Source organism: Grammomys surdaster, unplaced genomic scaffold (assembly GCF_004785775.1).
Source record: "Grammomys surdaster isolate TR1022 unplaced genomic scaffold, NIH_TR_1.0 125896, whole genome shotgun sequence".
NCBI classification, from domain to species: domain Eukaryota; kingdom Metazoa; phylum Chordata; class Mammalia; order Rodentia; family Muridae; genus Grammomys; species Grammomys surdaster.
The window spans coordinates 418868-443007 of NW_021620720.1; the positions used below are offsets into that span (position 1 = coordinate 418868).

At 42.6% G+C, this 24140-nt stretch overlaps 1 protein-coding gene across 3 annotated transcripts in view; it reads right to left on the reverse strand.

The window, feature by feature from the left end:
- Map2k5 (mitogen-activated protein kinase kinase 5) overlaps positions 1 to 24140 on the reverse strand; it is a 222740-nt gene that overhangs the window by 135592 nt on the left and 63008 nt on the right. For all 3 annotated transcript variants that reach the window (XM_028752328.1, XM_028752327.1, XM_028752326.1), the window contains exon 9: positions 15021 to 15060. In XM_028752328.1, coding sequence (XP_028608161.1) covers positions 15021 to 15060 — 40 coding nt within the window. The remainder of the gene's footprint in view (positions 1 to 15020; positions 15061 to 24140) is intronic.

Consider the following 24140-nt stretch of genomic DNA (forward strand, 5'->3'; position numbering starts at 1 on the left):
TAACCTCCAGGTCTGCTGCAACAGTCAGGTGAGCCTTAACCTCCAGGACTGCTGCAACAGTCAGGTAAGCCTAACCTCCAGGTCTGCTGCAACAGTCAAGTGAGCCTTAACCTCCAGGACTGCTGCAACAGTCAGGTGAGCCTTAACCTCCAGGTCTGCTGCAACAGTCAGGTGAGCCTTAACCTCCAGGACTGCTGCAACAGTCAGGTGAGCCTAACCTCCAGGTCTGCTGCAACAAAGCCTACACCCTACAGTGTTGAATCACACTTCAGATCTCAGATGAAGACTATGTGTCATTATACTGAATAAAGCAAAAACAGGAATTATCTAAACCACAGGGAAAGAAATGACTATTCTAATATTCATACTTCCAATGTTGGCTTTCCTTTAAGTAAGAAGTGGGAGTGGGATTACACATGGCTAGCCAACACTTTGGAATTAATGGCAGTCTCCTGAGCCCTGATCTTTCCCTTCAACAAGAACCTTGCTTGAGTTCCCATCATGTGGAGTAAGCTGCAACTTTGGAGGACCAGCTAACCCCTCCTCTCATGCTTCCTACACAGCTTCCTTCCTGCCCACCCTTCCCGCCTGGCAAACATTTCCTCTTTCCACTTCACAGTCACTGATTACGAAAGGTGGTTTGACCTTTTAGACCCAGCTTAAATGTGTCACCACCTCCAGACACCTACCTCACAAACCTTCATCAGAATTCACCTCTAGCTTGACCCTTCTTCATCTTTACCACAACTGGCTTTAATACCCCCAGCTTCTTCTAAGAGCTGCCAGAGAGCTGAGTGTTGTATGTGGTGAGGGTAAGGCAGGGTCTGAGTACATGTTACTCCTCAGCACCCAGGACAAGGCCTCACAGCAGCACCCAGTCACTGAGATGGACCTTAATTCAAGCGTTCCTTACAAGCAATACTCCTGATGTGCTATTATCAGACACAAGGGAAATGGATCATGTGATGCCTGCCACTAAACCAAAAACCAAAGACGCAAACACCAAAACAAACCAAAGTACCACACTGACCAAAACTTGACCGGGACTGCTGAACTGGTGAAGCTCACCCACTGGTCTCTGATTGGTTTGGATCTCTCTTGAGATTTGCTATAGTCTAGAGAATTGGGAGTCCAGAACCCCAGAAAAGCAAATCAGGTCATTTCTGCAAATTTCAGAGAAGAAGGCCACTCCATGCGGTCATGGCGCACGTGCACAAGCTCTGTTTTCTGGGAGCTTGGCATTTCGTGAAAGGTAAACTCCCTTCCCCCAGGCATTCCTGCCAGTGAGCTTTAAAACTGCTAAAAATAAACCGGACCAACTCTTCCTCTGAAGGCTAGGGAGAAAATGACAGTGAATGTGGATTTTCCCTTTGAAGCTCGAGCACAGTGTGGACAGCCTGAATCTCCTCTCCTCAGGCTGAGACAAGTGCTTCAGAGGGAAGAGAAGGAGCTGGAAGCAGCTCTGGGAGTAAGGGTTCAGCCGGCATGGTGGTCCCTGCCTGCCTTCCCACTGCTCTCCCTTCGCTACACCTCCAGGACAGGACGCACAAGGATGCGCTGTCAAGTTAAATACAAGCAGTCAAGTGACTGAATTATAATTTACTCTGTGCTCAATTTAAATTAGTGTGAGACTATTAAAATATACAGTATAAATACGGCAATTCATCACGAGCTGTCATGGATGACTTCATTTATTTGCTGGAGTGGCATGCGCTCTACTAAAGGCAAGGAGAACAAAATCACAGGTCAAATTAAGCCGCTATTCTGTTTTAATTCACTTATTTAATCTGTGGCGACATAATTGTCTTTTACAGTATGTACAACTCAGAAAGGAAATTTGGGAGGATTACAGCCAGGATACAAATGATTAATCAAATGGTCCGTTTAAATGCTGCTTTAAAAGCTGCAGAAATCCAAAGCACTCCGGGAATGACAGTCAACACATGCTACATACACAGCTAAGAAACAGACTCTTTCCTCAATCAGGAAACAATCCTGGGGAGTCCAGTAAATTCCCTGAGCATTGCTATTGGAAAGATTTTACAGGATGCATTAATGCTAGAGAGGGGCTCTGCTTCTAGAAAGCTAACAGTGTTTGTTTTCTGCTCTACTTATTTGCAATGGTCTTGCTACCTATACCAAACAAACAAAAGCTGGTCAAATCCAAGCCAGCAAGTGCGCAGGTGATTATCAGACAGTTATTTCTGACGTGTGGTTAGCATAATTTTCTAAATGTGCTGTGTGAAGCAGAAAAATTTTTAGATTGCATGATATAGAGACATTTCCATTTTTCCTAAAATTATTTTCCTTTTAAAAATAAAAACCTGAAAAGTTCTCTTATTGCATCTCAAAGTGGAGAAAGGAAGAGCTGCAAGGTGCTGTTTGTCTGTAAAAAGGAGGACTCAGTCAGGAATGTATAAACATTGGAATATTTCTGAGTAGGGCTCTCATGGAACTGGTCCACAGACAGCCAAAGCGCGGTCCAATTGTCCACTGACTTTCAGAATGAAATCCACCATGGCTCAAGGCTGGCAGCAGAGCCTTGCAGGTGAATCTGGTCAGACAAGGACTATGATTTGCTGCTCCGCACAGTCCCCCTGTGACACCAGGCAACTGGGGTCACTGAGAGGTTCAAGTGATATGCTTCAAGTCACACAAAAGTCAGGAGAGGGTCAGGAAAAGATCAAATGCACTTCTAAGTCTTAACCTTCCGTTTCACCCTTTAATGTAACAAAGGAAGCAAAGAAATATTCTGGGGGCAAGTAATGGTCCATACAAAGACATTAAGGGGGATTTCGTATGTTGCTAAACCCATTTTCAGAATGTTACTTCAAAAGATAAATGAATGAATTAAACAATAACAACAAAACTGTATTCAGTCAGTAAATTATGTGTTAAGACACTGCAATTAGTGCTGGGCCCTGGAGGTAAGGCAAGAAAGTGGTCAGTTCTGTTCTCCATTTTAAAGAGATTTCGATACATTAGAAGAAACAGACATTGATACTAACAGCTATATGCAAGATGGCATATGACCACATGCAGAGAATTCCAAAAGGTGACTGGCACATACAACACATGTGACAGGGCTTATCCAGAATCAAAGAGCAGGCCCTTGAAGGCTGTTAAGAATTCTAATAGTTGAAGACATGGATAAAGGCATTCTAATTAGAGAGGCACACATGAATTAACTAGTTGAAAAACAACAACAACAACAACAACCACCCAGGTTCAGATGAGGTGACAAGTTCAAGTAAAACAGAACAAAATGCACAGAGACCAGGAGATGTACCAACATGCTATAAAGGCAGCAGTAGACCGCTAATGCGCTGTGGAGGCGCCCGACTTCCACCTAGGAGTGTGTTTAGTTTGTCTGTGTCATGTGACGGTTGATGGTGACTGCTAATCTCACAGGTCCAGAATCACCCAGGACACAACCCTTTGGCGTGCCTGTGAGGGGTCAGACTGGCTTAGCTGAGTGGGTAGGACCCACCCTACAAGCAGGCATCATCACTCCAGTGCAGGGGTCCTGAATCAAACACGAGTGAGAAAAGGAAGAGAAGAGCAGTTTCCATCTCTCTCTCATTCTATGGCCATGATGGCTGCACACTCAACTGTGGAGCGAAGTGAACCCTTCTCCCTTTACCTGCTCCTGTAGGCCATCTTCTCAGGGCTGGGAGGAATGCAACCAGTACAGAAGTAACTTGGGGCCTTCTGGTGTCTTTAAGAGGGGACTACGCTTTTAGGAAGCAAATCTTGGGGTGTTTATCAGCAAAGGCAGGGTTTACATTTTGGCCTCTGGCTTTCTAGGTGTAGAACCTTAGTTAAGTTGTCTAACTGTGCTGTCTCAGGTTCTGCATCTGCTAAATGAAAAGCAGGAACAGTAGCAAAAGTCTAAAATAAAGATACTATATGTAAAATACTCAGTAGCATGAATCACCAATAAGTTGCAACTTTTCTTTACTGAGAGAACCATTCAGAAGCTGGCCAACAGTCTCACGAGCAGCAGAAGCAGCCGTTTGAATTACAGTGGTGACAAGAAAAGAACCAAAGCCAGGTAAACAAAGTAACCAAGATCGCTGAGCAGCATGGTGCATGCCTTTGATGCCAGCATTAGCGACGCAGAGGCAGGCAGACTCCTATGAATTTGAAGCCAGCTCAGTCTACACAGAAAGCTATACACTCATCAGGGATACATGGTGAGACCTGTCTCAACAAAACAACAACCAAAACCCACAAGCCAAAAAACCAAAACATACTCACTCACTCACTCACTCACTCCAAACCAGAAAAACCAGCATGTCTCCAGGTACTGGATCATAGCCAGAAGAGCGCACCATGTAAAGACTGACTATAAAGAACAAGTTCCTGCTGCTTAGCTCACTGACTAGACACTCTCTGTTTAAACAGGTCCCTGCACAGAGAGAGAAAGCAGGCTGAACTCAGTCGAGAAGACAGAGCCAGGGGCAGAGGAGTCTAAGAATGCCAGTGTTGGTTGGCAGGGCACCAAAGGGAGTGTGACAGACATCAGAGTCTACAGTAGAGTGAGGAGCTTAGCTTGGAAGCTGGAAGTTACCCAGGCCAGGTGGAAAGAAGCAAAGCAAGCAACCCTAACCCTGCGGCCTGTGTTCCCTCAGCCATCAGAGATCAGGAGTCCTGCCCGCCTCAGCAGAATGAGGAAATTCATTGCAGGCTGACTGCTGGGTTGGCCCTTTAAGCAAAGTTCAAAAGTAAATCTTTAAAAAACTGGATTGTTTCAAAGTCACTAACATCTCAGAACAAACTTTAAGAATATTTATAGGAATGCAAAACTATCTAGCTACCCATGCTACATTATCAGTATCCAATAGAAAAGAAATACAACCCAAAATGAAGCGAAAAGGAATCCACTGAAGTAACCCAGAAATGAGCTACATGACAGCTACTAGGTATGTCCCCTGGCTGGCTTGTCTGTCCTGATCAGGGTTACTGTGCTATCACAAAACATCACAACCAAAAGCAAACTGGGGAAGGAAGGGCTTCTTTGGCTTACACCTCCACATCACTGGAGGAAAAGAAGACAGTCACTCAAGCAGGGAAGGAACTTGGAGGCAGGAGCTGATGCAGAGGCCAGAGAGGGGCCTGTTCCTTACTGACTTGCTCCTCATGGTTTGCTCAGCCTGCTTTCTTATAGAAGCCAGGACCACCAGACCAGAGATGGCCCCACTCACAGTGGGCTGGACACTACCCCACTAATCATAAATTAAGAAAATGCCAGACAGAGTTGCCCACAGCCCACTTTTATGGATGCATTTTATTAGTTGAAGATGCCTCCTCTTGGATGACTTGAGCTTCTTTCTGTCAAGTTGACATAAAACTATCCAGCACAGTTGTAATAATTATTCCACATACGCTAGAAAGTAGAAAAAAGGTTGGGCACATCAAATAGCAACATGAAAAATGTTCTTAAAGCAAAAAGGCCTACCTACACTTTTAGGGATGAAAAGAACGTTATAAATGAAAAACCACAGAAGGTAGGAGGAATTACACATTAGCAACGAAGAGAAAAGATCTGTGAAGACAAGGGAAGGGACAATAACTATTCAAAACTAAAAGAGGCAAAAGACTATGTGAAGTGAAGCCAACAAAGCAGGCAAAGTTCCCAGCGTGGGACATGATCTGAAAGGGTAAAGTGTTCCAAATGTGATGAAAGCTAGAATCCCACATATTAAAGAATTTCAACAAGTCTCAAGCACATTGAATAAAATAAAAAAAAAAGTGTCACAGCCAAGCTCAGCATAACTATATACTGTAAACTGTAACCGTCATCTGTAACAAAGAAAGAACTCTGAGATGCCAGGGCAGACGCATGGAGCAGCAATGAACACAAAGGACAGCCAGCATCTGGCTGAAAAAAAAAAAGCCAGCACTGAAACCAGATCTTCAAAATTCAAAAGAAAAACCCAGGCAGTCTAGATCCCCGCAGCCTGTGATGATCATGGAGACTTGTTCCTTCAGAACTTTGGAAACCTTTGGAAACTGTAAGCAAGCCACTAATTAAATGCTTCCTTTGATGAGAGCTGCCTTGGGTATGGTGTCTCCTCACAGGAATAGAACACTGACTAGCACAGCTCTTATTGTAAGGATCTTATATGGTAGACTAATGACAGATGCTATAAACTCTAGATAATCATTAGAAACAGTGAACGGAGAATGGGTACACAGCCAGGACAAATGGAAAACAACACACAGAACAAGAGATATAAACCAAATCATATCATATCACAAAAAATGTAAATGGTTCCAACACCCTAATTAAAAAGCAAAGATCAGACTAGATTATAAAGTAAGACCCAACTACATGCTGTCTACAAGAAACTCATTTCCAATACAGAGACACACTAGGTTCAAAGTAAAAGGCCAACACTAGTAAACATCTAGCTGCTGTAGCTAGATTACTATTAACCAATGGATTTCAGAGCACAGACTGCCATGAACAAAACAGTCACCATTAATATAAAGAGGCCAATTCATCCAAATGATAAGAACCTTACAAAAACTAATAACACATCTTCAAAAAATGATGACAGAGCGTGATAGAAATATAAGAAAAAACAACCAGACCCAGGTCTAACTGTTGGAGATTTTAATATTCCTGTTAGGTAATTGATGGACCATGTAGAAAAAAGAATCAGATATGAAAGATACAAAAACTAAAAGCCAATTTGATCTAACAAGGATTTACATTTTTCATATTCTTTGGATTATATTCTATTTTGTGTGCACAGGAAAGTTTCACCAACAAAGACCATATCTGAGCCAAATTAATTTAAAATAATTCCAATCATATAGTATATTCTTAGATCACAGTGGTTTAAATAGAAGTCAAAAATAGAAAAATACCCCTTCTGCCCCTGCCTGCTCCTCCGAGCTGGAGCAGACACAGAGTCAGTCTGCTCCTGTCCTGTGGAGAAACTGAATCCTGAGTCATCCAGGAGCCACTGCACTCAGAGCAGCTGGTAAGAACTCCATCTCACTCCCTAAACCCCAGAGATAGATCGGGGAGCCAGGGACATCCAGGGCACAGCAGCTACCCAAACCCCGCCCCTCCGGAATTCCACTTCCCTTCTGCCCCTGCCTGCTCCTCCGGGCTGGAGCAGACACAGAGTCAGTCTGCTCCTGTCCTGTGGAGAAACTGAATCCTGAGTCATCCAGGAGCCACTGCACTCAGAGCAGGTGACACAGAGTCGGTCTGCTCCTGTCCTGTTGAGAAACTGAATCCTGAGTCATCCAGGAGCCACTGCACTCAGAGCAGCTGGAGCCACTGCACTCAGAGCAGCTGAAACTGAATCCTGAGTCATCGAGGACCCACTGCACTCAGAGCAGAAGGATTTCCAGATCCAAGAGGTGGCCTGAGTCCCAGGAGTTATTCCACCCAGGAGATTAGGAGCATAAGACCACAGAGACCTCTGGTCTCTGAGGAGCTCTGCAATAAGCAAGATAACTGGAAATACAGACTCCAGTTTTACACAGTGAGAGCAGGTACCACTAGAGTTAACCAGATGGCGAAAGGCAAGCGCAAGAACATAAGCAACGGAAACCAAAGTTTCTTGGCATCATCAGTGCCCAATTCTCCCAATATAGCAAGCCATGAACACCCCATCACACCTGAAAAGCAGGATTCAGAATTAAAATCACTTCTCATGATGATGATAGAGGATTATAAGAAGGAATTAAGTAACTCCCTTAAAGAAATACAGGAGAGTACAAGTAAACAGATAGAAGCCCTTAAAGAGGAATCACAGAAATCCCTTAAAGAAATGGAAGAAAACACAAAGAAGGAGTTAAACAAAAACATTCAGGACCTGAAACTAGAAATAGAAACAATAAAGAAAGTTCAAAGGGAGACAACCATGGAGATAGAAAACCTAAGAAAGAGATCAGGAGTCACAGACGCAAGCATCACCAACCGAATACAAGAGATAGAAGAGAGAATCTCAAATGCAGAAGATACGGTGGAAAATATTGACACAGTTGTCAAAGAAAATGCAAAACGCAAAAAACTCCTAACTCAAAACATCCAGGAAATCCAGGACACAATGAGAAGACCAAACCTAAGGATAATAGGTATAGATGAGAATGAAGATTCCCAACTTAAAGGGCCAGTAAATATCTTCAACAAAATTATTGAGGAAAACTTCCCTAACCTAAAGAACAAGATGCCCATAAACATACAAGAAGCCTACAGAACACCAAATAGACTAGACCAGAAAAGAAATACCTCCCGTCACATAATAATCAAAACATCAGATGCACAAAACAAAGAAAAAATACTAAAAGCAGTAAGGGAAAAAGGTCAAGTAACATATAAAGGCAGACCTATAAGAATTACACCAGACTTCTCACCAGAGACTATAAAAGCCAGAAGAGCCTGGACTGACATCATACAGACACTAAGAGAACACAATTGCCAGCCCAGATTACTATACCCAGCAAAACTCTCAATCACTATAGATGGTGAAACCAAGATATTCCATGACAAAACCAAATTTGCACAATATCTTCCCACAAACCCAGCACTTCAAAGGATAATTGATGGAAAATGCCAACACAAGGAGGGAAACTACAACCTAGGAAAAGCAAGTAAGTAATCTTCCAACAACCCCCAAAAAAGATACAAACATAACTTTACCTCTAATAAAAAAAATAACAGGAAGCAACAATCATTTTTCCTTAATATCTCTTAACATCAATGGTCTCAATTCCCCAATAAAAAGACGCAGACTATCAGACTGGATACACAAACAAGACCCAGAATTTTGCTGCATACAAGAAACGCACCTCAGTGACAAAGACAGACACTACCTCAGAATAAAAGGGTGGAAAACAATTTTTCAAGCCAATGGTCCCAAGAAACAAGCTGGAGTAGCCATTCTAATATCAAATAAAATCGACTTTCATCCAAAATTAATCAAAAAAGATAAGGAAGGACACTTCATACTCATCAAAGGAAAAATCCACCAAGGTGAACTCTCAATTCTGAACATCTATGCTCCAAATGCAAGGGCACCTACATTCATAAAAGAAACTTTACTAAAGCTCAAAACACACATTACACCTCACACAATAATAGTGGGGGATTTCAACACCCCACTGTCAGCAATGGACAGATCATGGAAACAGAAACTAAACAGAGATGCATTGAAATTAACAGAAGTTATGAACCAAATGGACTTAACAGACATCTATAGAACATTTCATCCTAAAACAAAAGAATATACCTTTTTCTCAGCACCTCATGGTACCTTCTCCAAAATAGACCATATAATTGGTCACAAAACAAGCCTCTACAGATACAAAAAGATTGAAATAATCCCTTGCATCTTATCAGATCACCACGGACTAAGACTGGTCTTTAATAATGACAAAAACAATGGAAAACCCACGTACACATGGAAACTGAACAACTCTCTACTCAATGATGACTTGGTCAAGGAAGAAATAAAGAAAGAAATAAAAGACTTTTTAGAATTCAATGAAAATGAGGACACATCATACCAAAACTTGTGGGACTCCATGAAGGCAGTGCTAAGAGGAAAGCTCATAGCTCTAAGTGCCTACAAAAAGAAACTGGAAAGAGCACACACTAACAAGTTGACTGCACAACTAAAAGCTCTAGAACAAAAAGAAGCAAATACACCCAGGAGGAGTAGAAGGCAGGAAATAATCAAACTCAGGGCTGAAATCAACCAAGTAGAAACAGAAAGAACAATACAAAATATCAATAAAACCAGGAGTTGGTTCTTTGAGAAAATCAACAAGATAGATAAACCCTTAGCCAGATTAACCAGAGGGCACAGAGACAGTATCCAAATTAATAAAATCAGAACTGAAAAGGGAGACATAACAACAGAAACTGAAGAAATTCAAAAAATCATCAGATCCTACTACAAAGGCCTATACTCAACAAAACTGGAAAACCTGGATGAAATGGACAATTTCCTAGACAGATACCAGGTACCGAAGTTAAACCAGGAGCAGATAAACCATCTAAATAGTCCCATAACCCCTCAGGAAATAGCAGCAGTCATCAAAAGCCTCCCCACTAAAAAAAGCCCAGGACCAGATGGTTTTAGTGCTGAATTCTATCAGACCTTCAAGGAAGACCTAATACCAATTCTCTTCAAACTATTCCACAAAATAGAGACAGAAGGAACACTACCCAATTCGTTCTATGAAGCTACAATTACACTCATACCCAAACCCCACAAGGACCCGACAAAGAAAGAGAACTTCAGACCAATCTCCCTTATGAACATCGATGCAAAAATACTCAATAAAATTCTAGCAAACCGAATCCAAGACCACATCAAAACAATCATCCATCATGATCAAGTAGGTTTTATCCCAGGAATGCAGGGATGGTTCAATATTCGGAAATCCATCAATGTAATCCACTATATAAACAAACTTAAAGAAAAAAACCACATGATCATCTCACTAGATGCTGAGAAAGCATTTGACAAAATTCAACATCCCTTCATGATAAAAGTCTTGGAAAGATCAGGAATTCAAGGCCCCTACCTAAACATAGTAAAAGCAATTTACAGCAAACCAGTAGCCAACATCAAGCTAAATGGAGAGAAACTTGAAGCAATCCCACTAAGATCAGGGACTAGACAAGGTTGCCCACTCTCCCCCTACCTATTCAATATAGTACTGGAAGTCTTAGCCAGAGCAATTAGACAGCAAAAAGAAGTCAAAGGGATACAAATAGGAAAGGAAGAAGTCAAAATATCGCTATTTGCAGATGATATGATAGTATACTTAAGTGACCCCCAAACTTCCACCAGAGAACTCCTAAACCTGATAAACAACTTCAGCAAAGTGGCTGGTTATAAAATCAACTCAAACAAATCAGTAGCCTTCCTCTACATGAAAGATAAACAGACTGAAAAAGAAATTAGGGAAATGACACCCTTCACAATAGTTGCAAATAATATAAAATACCTTGGTGTGAATCTAACCAAGCAAGTGAAAGACCTGTATGACAAGAACTTCAAGTCTCTGAAGAAAGAAATTGAAGAAGATCTCAGAAGATGGAAAGATCTCCCATGCTCATGGATTGGCAGGATTAATATAATAAAAATGGCCATCTTGCCAAAAGCAATCTACAGATTCAATGCAATCCCCATTAAAATCCCAACTCAATTCTTCACAGAGTTAGAAAAGGAAATTCTCAAATTCATATGGAATAACAAAAAACCCAGGATAGCGAAAACTATTCTCAACAATAAAAGAACTTCTGGAGGAATTACCATCCCTGACCTCAAGCTGTACTACAGAGCAATAGTGATAAAAACTACCTGGTATTGGTACAGAGACAGGCAGGAAGATCAATGGAATAGAATTGAAGACCCAGAAATGAACCCACACTCCTATGGTCACTTGATCTTTGACAAAGGAGCTAAAACTGTCCAGTGGAAAAAGGACAGCATTTTCAACAAATGGTGCTGGTTCAACTGGAAGACAACATGTAGAAGAATGAAAATTGATCCATTCTTATCTCCTTGTACAAAGCTCAAGTCTATGTGGATAAAGGACCTCCACATAAAACCAGATACACTGAAACTAATAGAAGAGAAGGTGGGGAAAAGCCTCGAATACTTGGGCACAGGGGAAAAGTTCCTGAACAGAACTCCAATGGCATATGCTCTAAGATCGAGAATTGACAAATGGGACTTCATAAAATTGCAAAGTTTCTGTAAGGCAAAGGACACTGTCAATAGGACAAAACGACAACCAACAAATTGGGAAAAGATCTTTACCAATCCTTCATCTGATAGAGGGCTAATATCCAATATATACAAAGAACTCAAGAAATTAGACTCCAGACAACCAAATTACCCTATTAAAAAATGGGGTATAGAGCTTAACAAAGAATTTTCAACGGAAGAAACTCGAATGGCCGAGAAGCATCTAAAGAAATGTTCAGCATCCTTAGTCGTCAGGGAAATGCAAATCAAAACAACCCTGAGATTCCATCTCACACCAGTCAGAATGGCTAAGATTAAAAACTCAGGTGATAGTAGATGCTGGCGAGGGTGTGGAGAAAGAGGAACACTCCTCCATTGTTGGTGGGACTGCAAGATGGTGCAACCACTTTGGAAATCAGTCTGGCGGTTCCTCAGAAAATTGGACATAGCATTACCCGAGGATCCAGCTATACCACTCCTAGGCATATACCCAGAAGATGCTCGAACATATAACAAGGACATATGCTCAACTATGTTCATAGCAGCCTTATTTATAATAGCCAGGAGCTGGAAAGAACCCAGATGTCCTTCAACTGAGGAATGGATTCAAAAAATGTGGTATATTTACACAATGGAGTATTACTCAGCTATTAAAAACAATGAATTCGAGAGGTTCCTAGGTAAATGGATGGAACTAGAAATTATCATCCTGAGTGAGGTAAGCCAATCACAAAAGAAGACACATGGTATTCACTCACTGATTATTGGATATTAGCCTAGAACCTTGAAATGCCCAAGATGCAACTCACAGGCCACATGAAGCCCATAAAGAAGGAAGACCAAGTGAGGGTGATTCGGTCCTTCTTAGAAGGAGCAACAAAATACTCAAGGGAGCAAATATGGAGACAAAGTGAGGGACAGAAACTGAAGGAGGGGCCGTCTCAAGACCACCCCACCTGAGTATCTATCCCATGTGCAATCACCAAAGGTAGATGCTGATGTGGAAGACAGGAAGTGCATGCTGATAAGAGCCTGATATGGATATCTCCTCAGAGGCCTTCAAGAGTCAGACATATTCAGAGGCAGATGCTCACAACTAGCCATTGAACTGATCATGGGGTTCTCAATGGAGGAGTTAGAGTGAAGACTGAAGGAGCTGAAAGGGTTTGTGGCACCATGAGGAGAGCAACAATACCAACCAACCACAGCTCCCAGGGTCTAAACCACCAGCCTGGGAGCACTTAGGGGGGAATCCAGGGCTTCAGCTGAATATGTAAAAGTGGAGGGCCCTGCTGGGCATAGGTGGAAGAAGAGAACCTTGACCTCATGAAGGCTGGATGCAAAAGGGGGTGCAAATTTTCTAAATATTTGGAAACTAAATAATAAATTTCTAAGAAATAATGTACCACTTTGACTGTTTTTTTGAAGAAACAGTACTTTTTCTCCAATAATAACCATTGCATGTTCTATGTGATTTCTGCTTTGGTTATCAAGATCAAGTCTATACACAAAAAATCAGCCATCATTTGACTGTATTTGCAGACACATACAGTTCTTGCTACAAAGTCAAGTTTAAAGGTCCAGTCCAGAGAACGGCTTATTTGTAAACCTCAGCAGTTTTTATATAGTGAAAATCTAACAGCTATTTTGTAAAGCATATCCTTTACAAAGTAACCTTTAATTCTTTTCAGAAACAGCTGCTGGTCCTTTGCCACACCCAGTTAAATAATCATGGCTATGAATCTTAATATTAGCCTATGCTAAGCATAACTTAAAATGTATGAAATTATGAAAATTTTATATTGTATTTGCAAGGTCAAGGGCTCTGGTCATTTGTAGAGTCTCCTCCCCCCCAACGTAACTGAACCAAGATTTGAGCGTCTTTAAACATATCAACAGTATCATACTCTAAGACTTCTGACAGGAAAGGAATGAGTAACTGGGCAGACAGGAACACACTGTTCACTTCGGCGGGGGTGGGGTTGGGGGGGGGAGGGGTGCTCCCTTATCCAGGGGATCTCAGGGGAGAAACAGAACATGGATCAAGGAGGGCTCACAGAGGGAAAGACTGGGATATAGCTTAGCCCTATAGTGCCCACTCTAGGACCTCTCCAGACCCATTTCCTCCTGTATAGAATGTGAGGCCTATGAGGAGCTCCATGGTGTCTCCCAAGACCTGCCCTTGTGTATGTAATTTGCTTGGAGTTTCAAAGAAGGCATCCTCAGAGAATCCTGCTGGACCTTCTCACACAGGTTATCTGTTATTAAAAGTAGACCTCATGATGCCACATACGATGCAGGTGCTGGGCTAGGTGTGAGATGGGAAGGGAACCATGGAATGCACTAGAATCCTGAAGAATTGAGTCTCACAGTTCTAGTTTAACTATAATAAAAAGGAATAAGCATTATGCAAACTCTTAATTTCCTTAAAATATAAGACACAGAAATACAAACTGAAAGATTAGGAAAGAAGCTAGTTTCTCACTGTGGATGGTGTTACAAAGGCATCTCAGAGAAACTGAAAGATTAGGAAAGAAGCCAGTTTCTCACTGTGGATGGTGTTACAAAGGCATCTCAGAGATGGACTGGGAAAGGCTGGGTGCACAAGAGAGGGTTGAACAGCAGTCACTTGTACACCGGCTGCACAGCACTGAGGACATCAGCTTCATCGAATCAGGCGAACATTAACCTTGCCTCTCCCAAATGACCTTGCACAAATCAGCCCCACGAGTCCCTCTTTCTTCTAATCTTCAAAAACTAAAACCTTCCATTACTAAAGGCCCTGAGACATGGCATGGCGAGAGGTCACTTGCTGGCAGGCAGGAGCAGAGGATGTATCTGTAAAGGTAGATCACCATCAGACTGTAAGAGGGTCTGCCATGTTTCAGCAAAAAGCCTACTCCTGAGAACTGTGGTTATGTGCCGGTGACATAAGCTGGGAGGGTAAAGGAAATCAGTGAGCACCAAGAGTCTTACAACACAGAGCCGAGGAGACGGCCCAGCAGGCAACAGCACCTGCTGCACACACCGACACTGACATAAAACACCAGCCACGGCTGCATGCATCTCTAATTCCAACACTGTGGGAGGAAGAAACAGGAGGATCAGCCTAGCTCCAGACTCAGTAAGAAACTCTGTGTCTCGTGGGAAGAAGGTAGAGGGCGACAAAACAGGCCACCCAGCATCTTCCTCTGATTTCCATGTGTATATGCCACATGGATCACCCACCCACACTCACGCACAAACTCACACACATACAAATTTGCATAAAATATACCCAATGCTTACCTTTACAGCTAAAATTTTCCCACTTGGGACATGATACGCTCTATAGGAAGAAGAAAAGAAAAAGAAACAAAGTTACTTGATGGCATTAGATGACCTATTGGGTGGCTGAGGACATGTCTCAACTCAGACACTTCTGCCCAATGGGGAGAGACCTTCAAGGCAAACGGCCCATGCTAGCAATGCATATTTCTGTGGGGTTAGACAAGGTTTATAAAGTGATTATGAATCTTAAAATACTGTTCAAAAGTCACACTGCTATCATTACCCTCCTTTAAAGACAGCTCTGAAAGCAAAAAATTTAAGCAGTTTGCTTGATGCCCAAGTACACAATGGCAGAACTAGACCTTCAAACTAGGTCAGGTTTTCTGACCCAATCTCCTCTGCTATATCACTGTACGCGTGTCTATAGTTGTGTCTGTGCAGCAAATGAAGGGCTTTGCTTTTCTTTAAGGTACATAGAAAGAGAAATCATATCACTGTATTTCATCAAAATAATCCCCAATCACAGGATGAGCGCTGACTATGGCTCTTAATATAATAAAACATTGGTGTAAGAAGTACACCAGTGAGGTGTTAGCATGTGGCTCATCTCTTCCTTAGAGAATCAGGCTCAGTGTGGGGTTTGGAAGAGAACGCCCCGGCCCGATAGGTTCACATGTTTCAATGTTTCTGGTTGGTGAAACTATCTGGGAAGGATTGGAAGATGTGGCCTTGTGGAAGAGGTGTGTCACTGGAGGCTCTAATTGTCTAAAATCACTTTCTTTTTAAAGCTGCCTTGGTCCTTTTTCACAGAATTAGGAAAGTAATTAAGACACCCAGCTTCACTGAGGTAGTTCACAACCTGGGTTAGGAACTATTAACAGGACTGGGGATGTGCACCACCACATCCAGCACCAATAAACGCTTTGAAATCAACTGATTTACAGAAACGGTTTAGTTAAGAGTCTACAGTCAAAACTAGGAGAGTAGATGTACACACAAATACACATACATATATTCATACACACACATATATATACATACATACACACACACACACACACTTAAAAAATAAATGAAACCTTTCAGGCTTTGAATAAAAGGATATAGCATTTTACAAATGGAGCCCACATATTATCGTGGTTTTTGTAAGCAATTATTATTTACCATTTATGTAGATATCACAATTTTATAAAGCAAAGCTACATTAATACAAAGCTACATGTCAGGTCATAGTTTGATTTGTTACATATTCAAACCTTGCAGCACACTGACAGAGACCAGTTTCCCCCAGTGGCTGCAGAAGTTGTTGGAATGTGCTCTTTAAAATATATGTGAAGAATTTAGATGCCCTTTCCATGTAAATATAAATAATTCAATACTGAGATTAAATACTAACATTATTTCCACTGGTATACCACAGATGCTTCCAACTTCCACTTTAAACCCCTGAGTATTAGAACACTAGGCGAGGACTAAAGCTATAAAGACAGAGGACTGGAAGCTGAGGGAAGGGCAGTGTTGTTCTTTGAACAAGGAGCATGGGACACATGGACTTCTGGGACCAGCTGCAGGACAAAAGCATGACTAGCAGAGACTCCAGCATACACAGGCCTCACTGGCCAGTTTGGCAACTTAATTAGCTTGTCAAGAAAGCTGATCTCTTCCCCAAAAGAAAGGTCTCCCATTTCCAAGTGAATTAAAAGGGAGAGTTGATGATTTAATTATGACGCATGCTAATTCATCCATGAAAGTTTGGGCTCCATTTCGAACAATAAAGACGCCTTGTGGCTGGGTTTACGGTCTGGGGACAGGACTGATTTCACATTTAATCATCAGGGAGGAATAGATGACAAAGGCAGCAGCCCAAGCCGAGCCAACTCCTCAACTCTGTGAACAGCGTCCTACCTGGAGAGAGTTTGTTTACTTTCAGGAGAGTACGTCTCAATTGTCTTGACCTTCCTCAGCACATTAACTGTAAAGTGATTAATGAAGTCTGAATGGAGGCTCTGGTTACACCAAAAGACAAGTATACACCTCTGCAATGTTTTAATTAACAGCTAACGCTTCAAATTAGTTTGTTGTTGCCACAGTAATTACCTGTTCCAAAGAGAGAAGGGAGGAAGCATTTGTATGAGGCGTTTCTTAGCTCTTCTCCCTGTGTGCTCCACGTGGTCTTTGGGGACTAGGCCCATGTAAAGCTGAACACACACTACAGACACCCGGGGATGGCACAGGGTATAAACGCCTGATGTAAATGTTCAAATACGAGAAACCTGTGAGGGATATTTTTTCTTAATTAAGTCATTAGAAGAGGGAAGATCTACTTTTAATCCAGTCTTTTGCAGTAAGAAGACTCACACTCTGCCTGCGATGTTAAGATCTTCCATGTCAGGCTGACAGGACGATTCAGTGGGGGAGCACTCCCTGCTCTTGCAGAGGTCCTGGGTTGGGTTCCCAGCACCCACATTGGGTGGATCATAGCCACGTGTGACTCCAGCTCCAGGGGATGACACACTCTTCTGGCCTCTTCAGGCAACTGCATTCACGTGGTACTTGTATAGACAAGCAGTCACACTTAAACATGTACGAATAAGAGGAATTAAAAATCTTTTACAGACTAATTTTATCTGATTGATCAATTGTTGACTGTTGAGACATCTCCCACTGTGTGGGTTTATCAAATGTTCTGGGTAACTGTACAGGATTTTGCTTCACGTATTTTAAGATTATGTTATTAGTTACATATTAGCTTATGGTTGCTAAGTCTGCCTGCTTTTCTTACAGCATCATACAGCATTCCCTTCTTACGCGCCATGATTATTTTTCCTTTACGTTTGCCATACATCAATGTATAAGCTTTTAAGAGAGAAGCTTTTGTTGGTACTACTGCTTAGGTCTCAAGTCATTTCCCATCTTTTTCTTTCAACTTTAGTGCATCTTTGTGGTTTTGTGTTTTAGGAATTTCTTCTAAACTAATCTAAACTAGCAAACGGTTATACTTTTAAATAATCTATTAAGAGGCAATCTTTCTTTGTGTCTGTTGTAGCTACAGATACACTGGGGGTTCCTCCCACCACTTTCTTCATTTGTTTTTACCTTTCTCCTGCACTCTGCCTACTCCATCCTTGTCAAGTGGACCAGTTTTTATCAGAGTGGACTTAACAAAGTATAGAGTTAACTGTTCTCTATCCCCCTCTAAACAACGGAAGAGTCTCAGTCTTAGTTCCAGTCCCCTCACATCTTCATACATCATTTGTCCAAGCAGTGGGGCAAGTGTGAAGGCGCAGGGTGGAGATGTGTGTGAAATGATGGGCAACAGGTTACGTGAGAGACATGAGCCCAGAGGCAGTGGGACGCTGGGCTGCGATGCCACATAGGCCATGGTGAGGTCTCTGGCCTTTATTCCAAATTATAGAAAGTACAGATAGAAGCAGAAAGCTAATGTCAAGAAAGCACAGTAGCTCCTGGATGAGGAGTCTGACACCGAGGGTGAGCTGGGAAATGTCCCCAGCGAGGGGTAGGGAGACTTGAGCTGAGGGGCACAGAAGGTAGGGGTGAAAGGTGATCAGCTTCCTGTCTAAACTGAGGCCAGGGAAGAAAAGAAAGTAGCCAAGGACGTGAGAAGGATCTTCTGGTACGCGCACAATGACCCTAGAGGCCAGGAATGCTGTATTATTTCTGACCTAATGCCAAGGACTTAATAAGTGGACCGACAACGTGACTGACCACAAAGGTAATACTTGGGGACCAGTGCGAGTGATTCTATTGCTTGTTCTTTCAGACTTTAGAGTCCAGTGCAGCTTAGAAGGGAAACAGTATGTGGGCTTACCTTCATCTAAGTCCCAGTGAGAATCTACCTTAAGAATAATCACCACAGACTGGAGAGACGGCTCAGCGGTTACGAGTGCGGCATGCTCTTCCAGAGAACCCAGGTTCAGTTCCCAACCCTCAAAATTGCCCATGACTCCAGTTTCAGAGAATTTGATGCCCTCTTCTGGTCTCTTTAGACACCAGGCATACATGTGGTACACAGAGACACATTCAGGCAAAACATTCATGCACATACAATATATATTTAAAGTCTCCAATAATCTTTAAGTGAGAAGAGAAGTTTGAAAACAAGATGTGAAAAAGTCCTGCATCCACCAAGACATAAGGAGAAACAACCTGTGTTCACAATCCTGTACCTAGACCACCATGAAAGTGCATGTCACGCACAAGACCAACTGCATCTGTATTTTACGGTGTTTACCAAAATTGCTTATACTTACAAATTTCACATTCTACAAGAATCACAGAAATGTGAGCTGTCCCAGCTGACTCCTGGTTACAAATTAAATAGCCTGAAGCTGAACATGTGTGTCCTCAAAAGCCTATGCGGGCTCACACAATTAGAGCAGACATCGGAGTTCTACAGCACTTCCTGAGTGTTAACTTCCGAACATAAGTCCAATATAGTTACTGTAACTCATGTGCAAAGAGTATTTATTCTGGGGAGCATCTAGCTTCTCTGGTGATGATGACACCGGAGGAAGTTTGAGACAGGGTGACCCACAACCTGATATCAACACTTTGTATCTGAGCATGACTCATGTGAGACTATAATCACCAATCAATCAGCAAATACTCATCAAAAATGAGCATGAAAACACCTATGCATCCATTTTTCCTCCTGTCTTGGAAAAAGCCCTCATGAGTAATCCCATGCATAGACCAAGTCACAGTGACAGAGGGACACACCTGAGTGACTCTACTGTCACTGTCCTGAGAGGGTGGGGCTGCTTGTTTTAGAAACCAACAGGAGCCCTGCTTCTCACATAGCATCCTGCGGAGTTAGTGAAAAGCAGGAGGATCACCCTGTGAATTATTTAGAGATAGCTATCAATTGTTGGAAATTTCTCTGGACCAAGAAAATCCCCTGGTCATGAGCAGAGAACAGGAAGTAGATAGGGAAGCTTTAGCAAGCAGGAGAAGGTACTTATTTTGCTTCCTGGGTCTCAGAAGGCAGACAGGTGGGGGACTGGAAAGAGAAAATGCTTATTTAAAAATAAGCAAAAATTACAAGGCCAGCTGCAGAGACAGAGGTGGCTCTCCAGAACAGTAAAGCAGGTTCTTTGTTCTTCAGGTAATGGGTATCCTGCATATCTGCCTTTCTTTTCTCAGCCCTAGTACTTCCCAGGATATACATGAGATCAGGGCTGGAAGCCAGAAGGAAAGATCAAAGAGAAAACATAGGAGAGTTGACAAAAAGTTTGATTGAAAGCAGACAGACGAGTGGATTACTTAGTGACCCACTTTATTTAGGCAAGTTCTTATTCTTAGTAGCACAGAGAGTCAGGAAGTTGCCACCACATTCAGAGTCAATGATTAAAGGTACTCTTGAGTCATCTTTGAGTCCAATGACATCTCCAGCAATCATATGCAAAGTAGCTGTGGGGACAGCTAATGAAAATGCCGTCTTAATGCTTGATCCTTGTCTTTGGAAGATGAGAGTGACAGTCAGCTGGAGACGTTGAAGGAGTTCTGTCACACACTGAAATAGCCATAGCTATTCACAGGGAGAGAAAAATAATCCGACAGTTTCAGTGAAATGCACACTGACAGTTGTTGCCTTCCATAATAGATAAACACATTAGCCAAGTGCTGGCTGTTACAACATAAAATCCAAAGTCAAAGGCAGTTATGGAGAAGCTTCAAATTCTGGGCTATGCCAACTTTCCTTCTGCCTGAAAGCCCACTACAGAAGCTTGACTCCTGATATAAAAGGATCTGTGGGTAACAACACCCTGCAACTGTTTATGTACCAAATCAAATGCAGGCCTCTCAAATCAACCCAGTCTACGACACGAACAACTTGGCTGGGTTTAGAAGATTCAGCCATGGAAAGGTGAAAACAGCCTCATATTGGCTCCTCTCTGTTCAGTTGGGTGAGATGTCCCTTTTCCTCTCATACCTCCCTCGAAGTTAATGTGGCTAGGCGTCCATAGTTCTTCCATAAGTTGAAGCAGCCTGCTTCCAGCCTTTAACACTTTCCACATTAACTAGAGTAATGTCTTTTAATATATGGCCTAAATACCTCTGAGATATCGGAAGCAAGTTCCCGTCACAGTGCGATCAAAGGTTCTGAGAGGAGGCAACGAACAAAGCAGGGAGGCAAGAGACATCACGCCCAGAAGGAAGCTGAGTGACTCAGCAAGGCATGTGGGAGAAACGGGTACGTCTGAGGATTAGCCAGCTCAGGACCTCTCTCCTGGACGTGCCTCGAATGTGGGTTAGGAGCTACTCAAAAGTTCCTTACAGAGTCCAAACCACCAGTGGTGCATGGTTTCTGACACGTGTGTTACGAATGTTTAAAGTTTCCCTTATTCTGATAATTTCATACATGTATACTAACATGCACTCCCATTTCTCACCTTTAATCTTCATGTCTTTTTTTTTTTTTTAAATAACCCACAAAGTCCAGTTAAGTTTGTTGCCCATATGTGCCTGGGTATAGCACCAATCATTACAGCATGGGAAGCCTATTGGTGAACACGTCCTCCAAAAAGAATGAGCAACACACTCCTGCCAACAGCTCCTCAGTGTGCCTGGAGATTGCCTACCCTATCCCATTCATGCCAGAGGTTTTGCTGGCTTGATCCTGTGCTGGTGACCACAGCTCCTGTGAGTTACGATCACAATGGTACATCATCCCCAGAAGCCAGCACTTCATGGTGCTCCTCCCATGCTCTGACAGACAGGAGTCCCATTCAGAGCTGAGCACTCGGTCGGTCTCTCATTCTTAGGACTCTGGCCAGTCATGCATCTCTCCATTGTCTGCTGCCCACTGGGAAACTAAGCTTCTCTGACCAAGGCGGAGAGCAGCCAGGTCTGCTGGCACTAGGAGCTGGGAGTGGGGAGCACAAGGAAGAAGTCTGGCTAGAAAATATTTTTATACAGAGAGGCTATGTGCTTTATACGAAAACCTGTCAGGGAAGCGTCTTCGTCAGTCATTCTGCGGTCAAGGAGTCAAGGCCTGGGGAGGTTAATGGTAGCTTCAAATTTGTTTGATAAACACCAGAATAGGAAGTAGATCTGGGCCCTCTGAAGCCAGACCAAGCTCTACATGAGAATGAACTGGCTGCCTCTAGAGCCCCCTTCCAGCGGACATCCGGGCACCTTGGATATGGTTGGTGCTGATTTTTAAAAAGCAATAGGAGAAATCGATTGAACGGCTCACTTTTCAGGGTTGCATTAACTTTTTCAGGCCACTGGGGTGCAATTTACTAAATTACCTCTTCTAGAACACTAAATAGTACCCTAGTGGGTCAAAGAGTAAATGCACCTCTGAAAAGTGAGCCATTTATTCCCCTCCCTGTAGTGCCAGATGCAATATGTCCCTTATGACAGAAATACCACCCGCTTTCATTACAAACCCAAGAACTGTCTTGTACTAGATAAAATGAGTGTGGGGAAGTGAAGGAAGTGGGGGATGGCTAAAATCTCTCCTGCAATCCTGCTCACCACTGTGGAAGTCAACATGGGCTTATATGAAGATACTTGTTTACTATCTACTGACACTTATTTTACTTGAGACCTCAAAACTGAATGACAAATATTCCATCTGAGATGTCAGAGTCAGAGACTCACTGACTATCCTGAAGGGCCCCTCACGCCTACTGTGTATTAAACCTGAGCCCCAGCACTCCCGGTTGTGCAGCGACATGTCACAAACAGATGGCCCTTTGTCTGTACCACACTATGGGCCACGTCTTACCTAAGAACAGAACCATTCCTCCTGCCCCCGAAAGCCCATGTCTGCTCTGGATTGCCCGAGGAGCTGTTCTCGGGCAGAGTCACACTCATGAGCTATCTTAATGAAGCCCGAGGTTTAGGTTTTCAGCACTGTTAGCCCTCACTCTTCTGGAAGATGGCGATGTGATGAAAACAAGACGTTTAATTTAAGAATCAACCGGCTTCTAATTAAACCGCCATAGGCAGCTGGTTGGATAAGTTTTAATCAGTTTCAATCACCTATTGATTGGTATACTGAAGCCTAAAAAATTAAAAGTAAAAGATGATTGGGGAATTGTCCCATCTCAGAACAACAGTACAGGCCTCTGTAAATAACTCCTCTTTTAACCATCAGCTAAATGAACACTTCAATACCGCAGTACAAAGTCTTCTGCAAAATTACTTTAACTAACAAGCAGAAATTTATCAGCTTCAGCCAAAATCAATGCTGAAATCAATTTGAACACTGGTTGTGTCTAAAGGGGCTCATTGGCAATTTAGGGAAATTACACCATGTAAATGCCTGTGCTTTAATTGAACAGTTCCATCAACTAGGCTGTGATTGCTGTCCATTCATTTATTTACTTCCTCTGCAGCTACCATCCTGCAAAGGAATGGCTTTTGTCAGGCGGGAGAGAGGCACTTTATCTTCATTTTGTACACTTTTGTGCATAACAGACTTAGTGGAATGGACACGCCATGACCAGGTCAAAATAAACCAGACAGACTCGTTACTTTAACATAAAAAGGAGAACAACCTACCACCAGAGCCACATTACCTTCAGAGCAGCCAGGAGGGAAGAGGGCACTCCCACATCCCACGCCCTAGCACTGGCTCTGTGCCGCTGCCTTGTAAGAACATAGCATAATCTATATTGTATATTTAGTGACTTCTAACAACATATAAATTGTGTAAGAATGTTCTCCTTGAAGAACTAGGTAACATTTGCTCTACAGAGTCCTCAGAGATCAGTCAAGAGAAGGTCATAGTCTCTAATCCATTTAGGACGGCAAGGCATAACTTGGCCACACACATTTTCAAAGCCAGCTATGCGGAAGGAGGGAAACGAGAGGGTGATGTGATGGTGGTAGTGATGGGGGTGGACAAACTGCCTCATAAAGATCACCAGGTCCAAAACATTAACATCATTCCAGAGAAAGATTAAATACTCACCAAGTCACAACAATGAAAACCCACTAGAGATACAACTAGCAAGGAACCATAGGAAATGACTAGGGGTCAGAGGTCAGCATCAACAGGTCTGACACTGGGTCCATCTGCTCCTTCAAAGAGCTGTTTTCCAGGAAGGAGGAAAGATGGGAGACAGTGTCTACCTGGCATGGGCCATCAGTATAAAACATGAG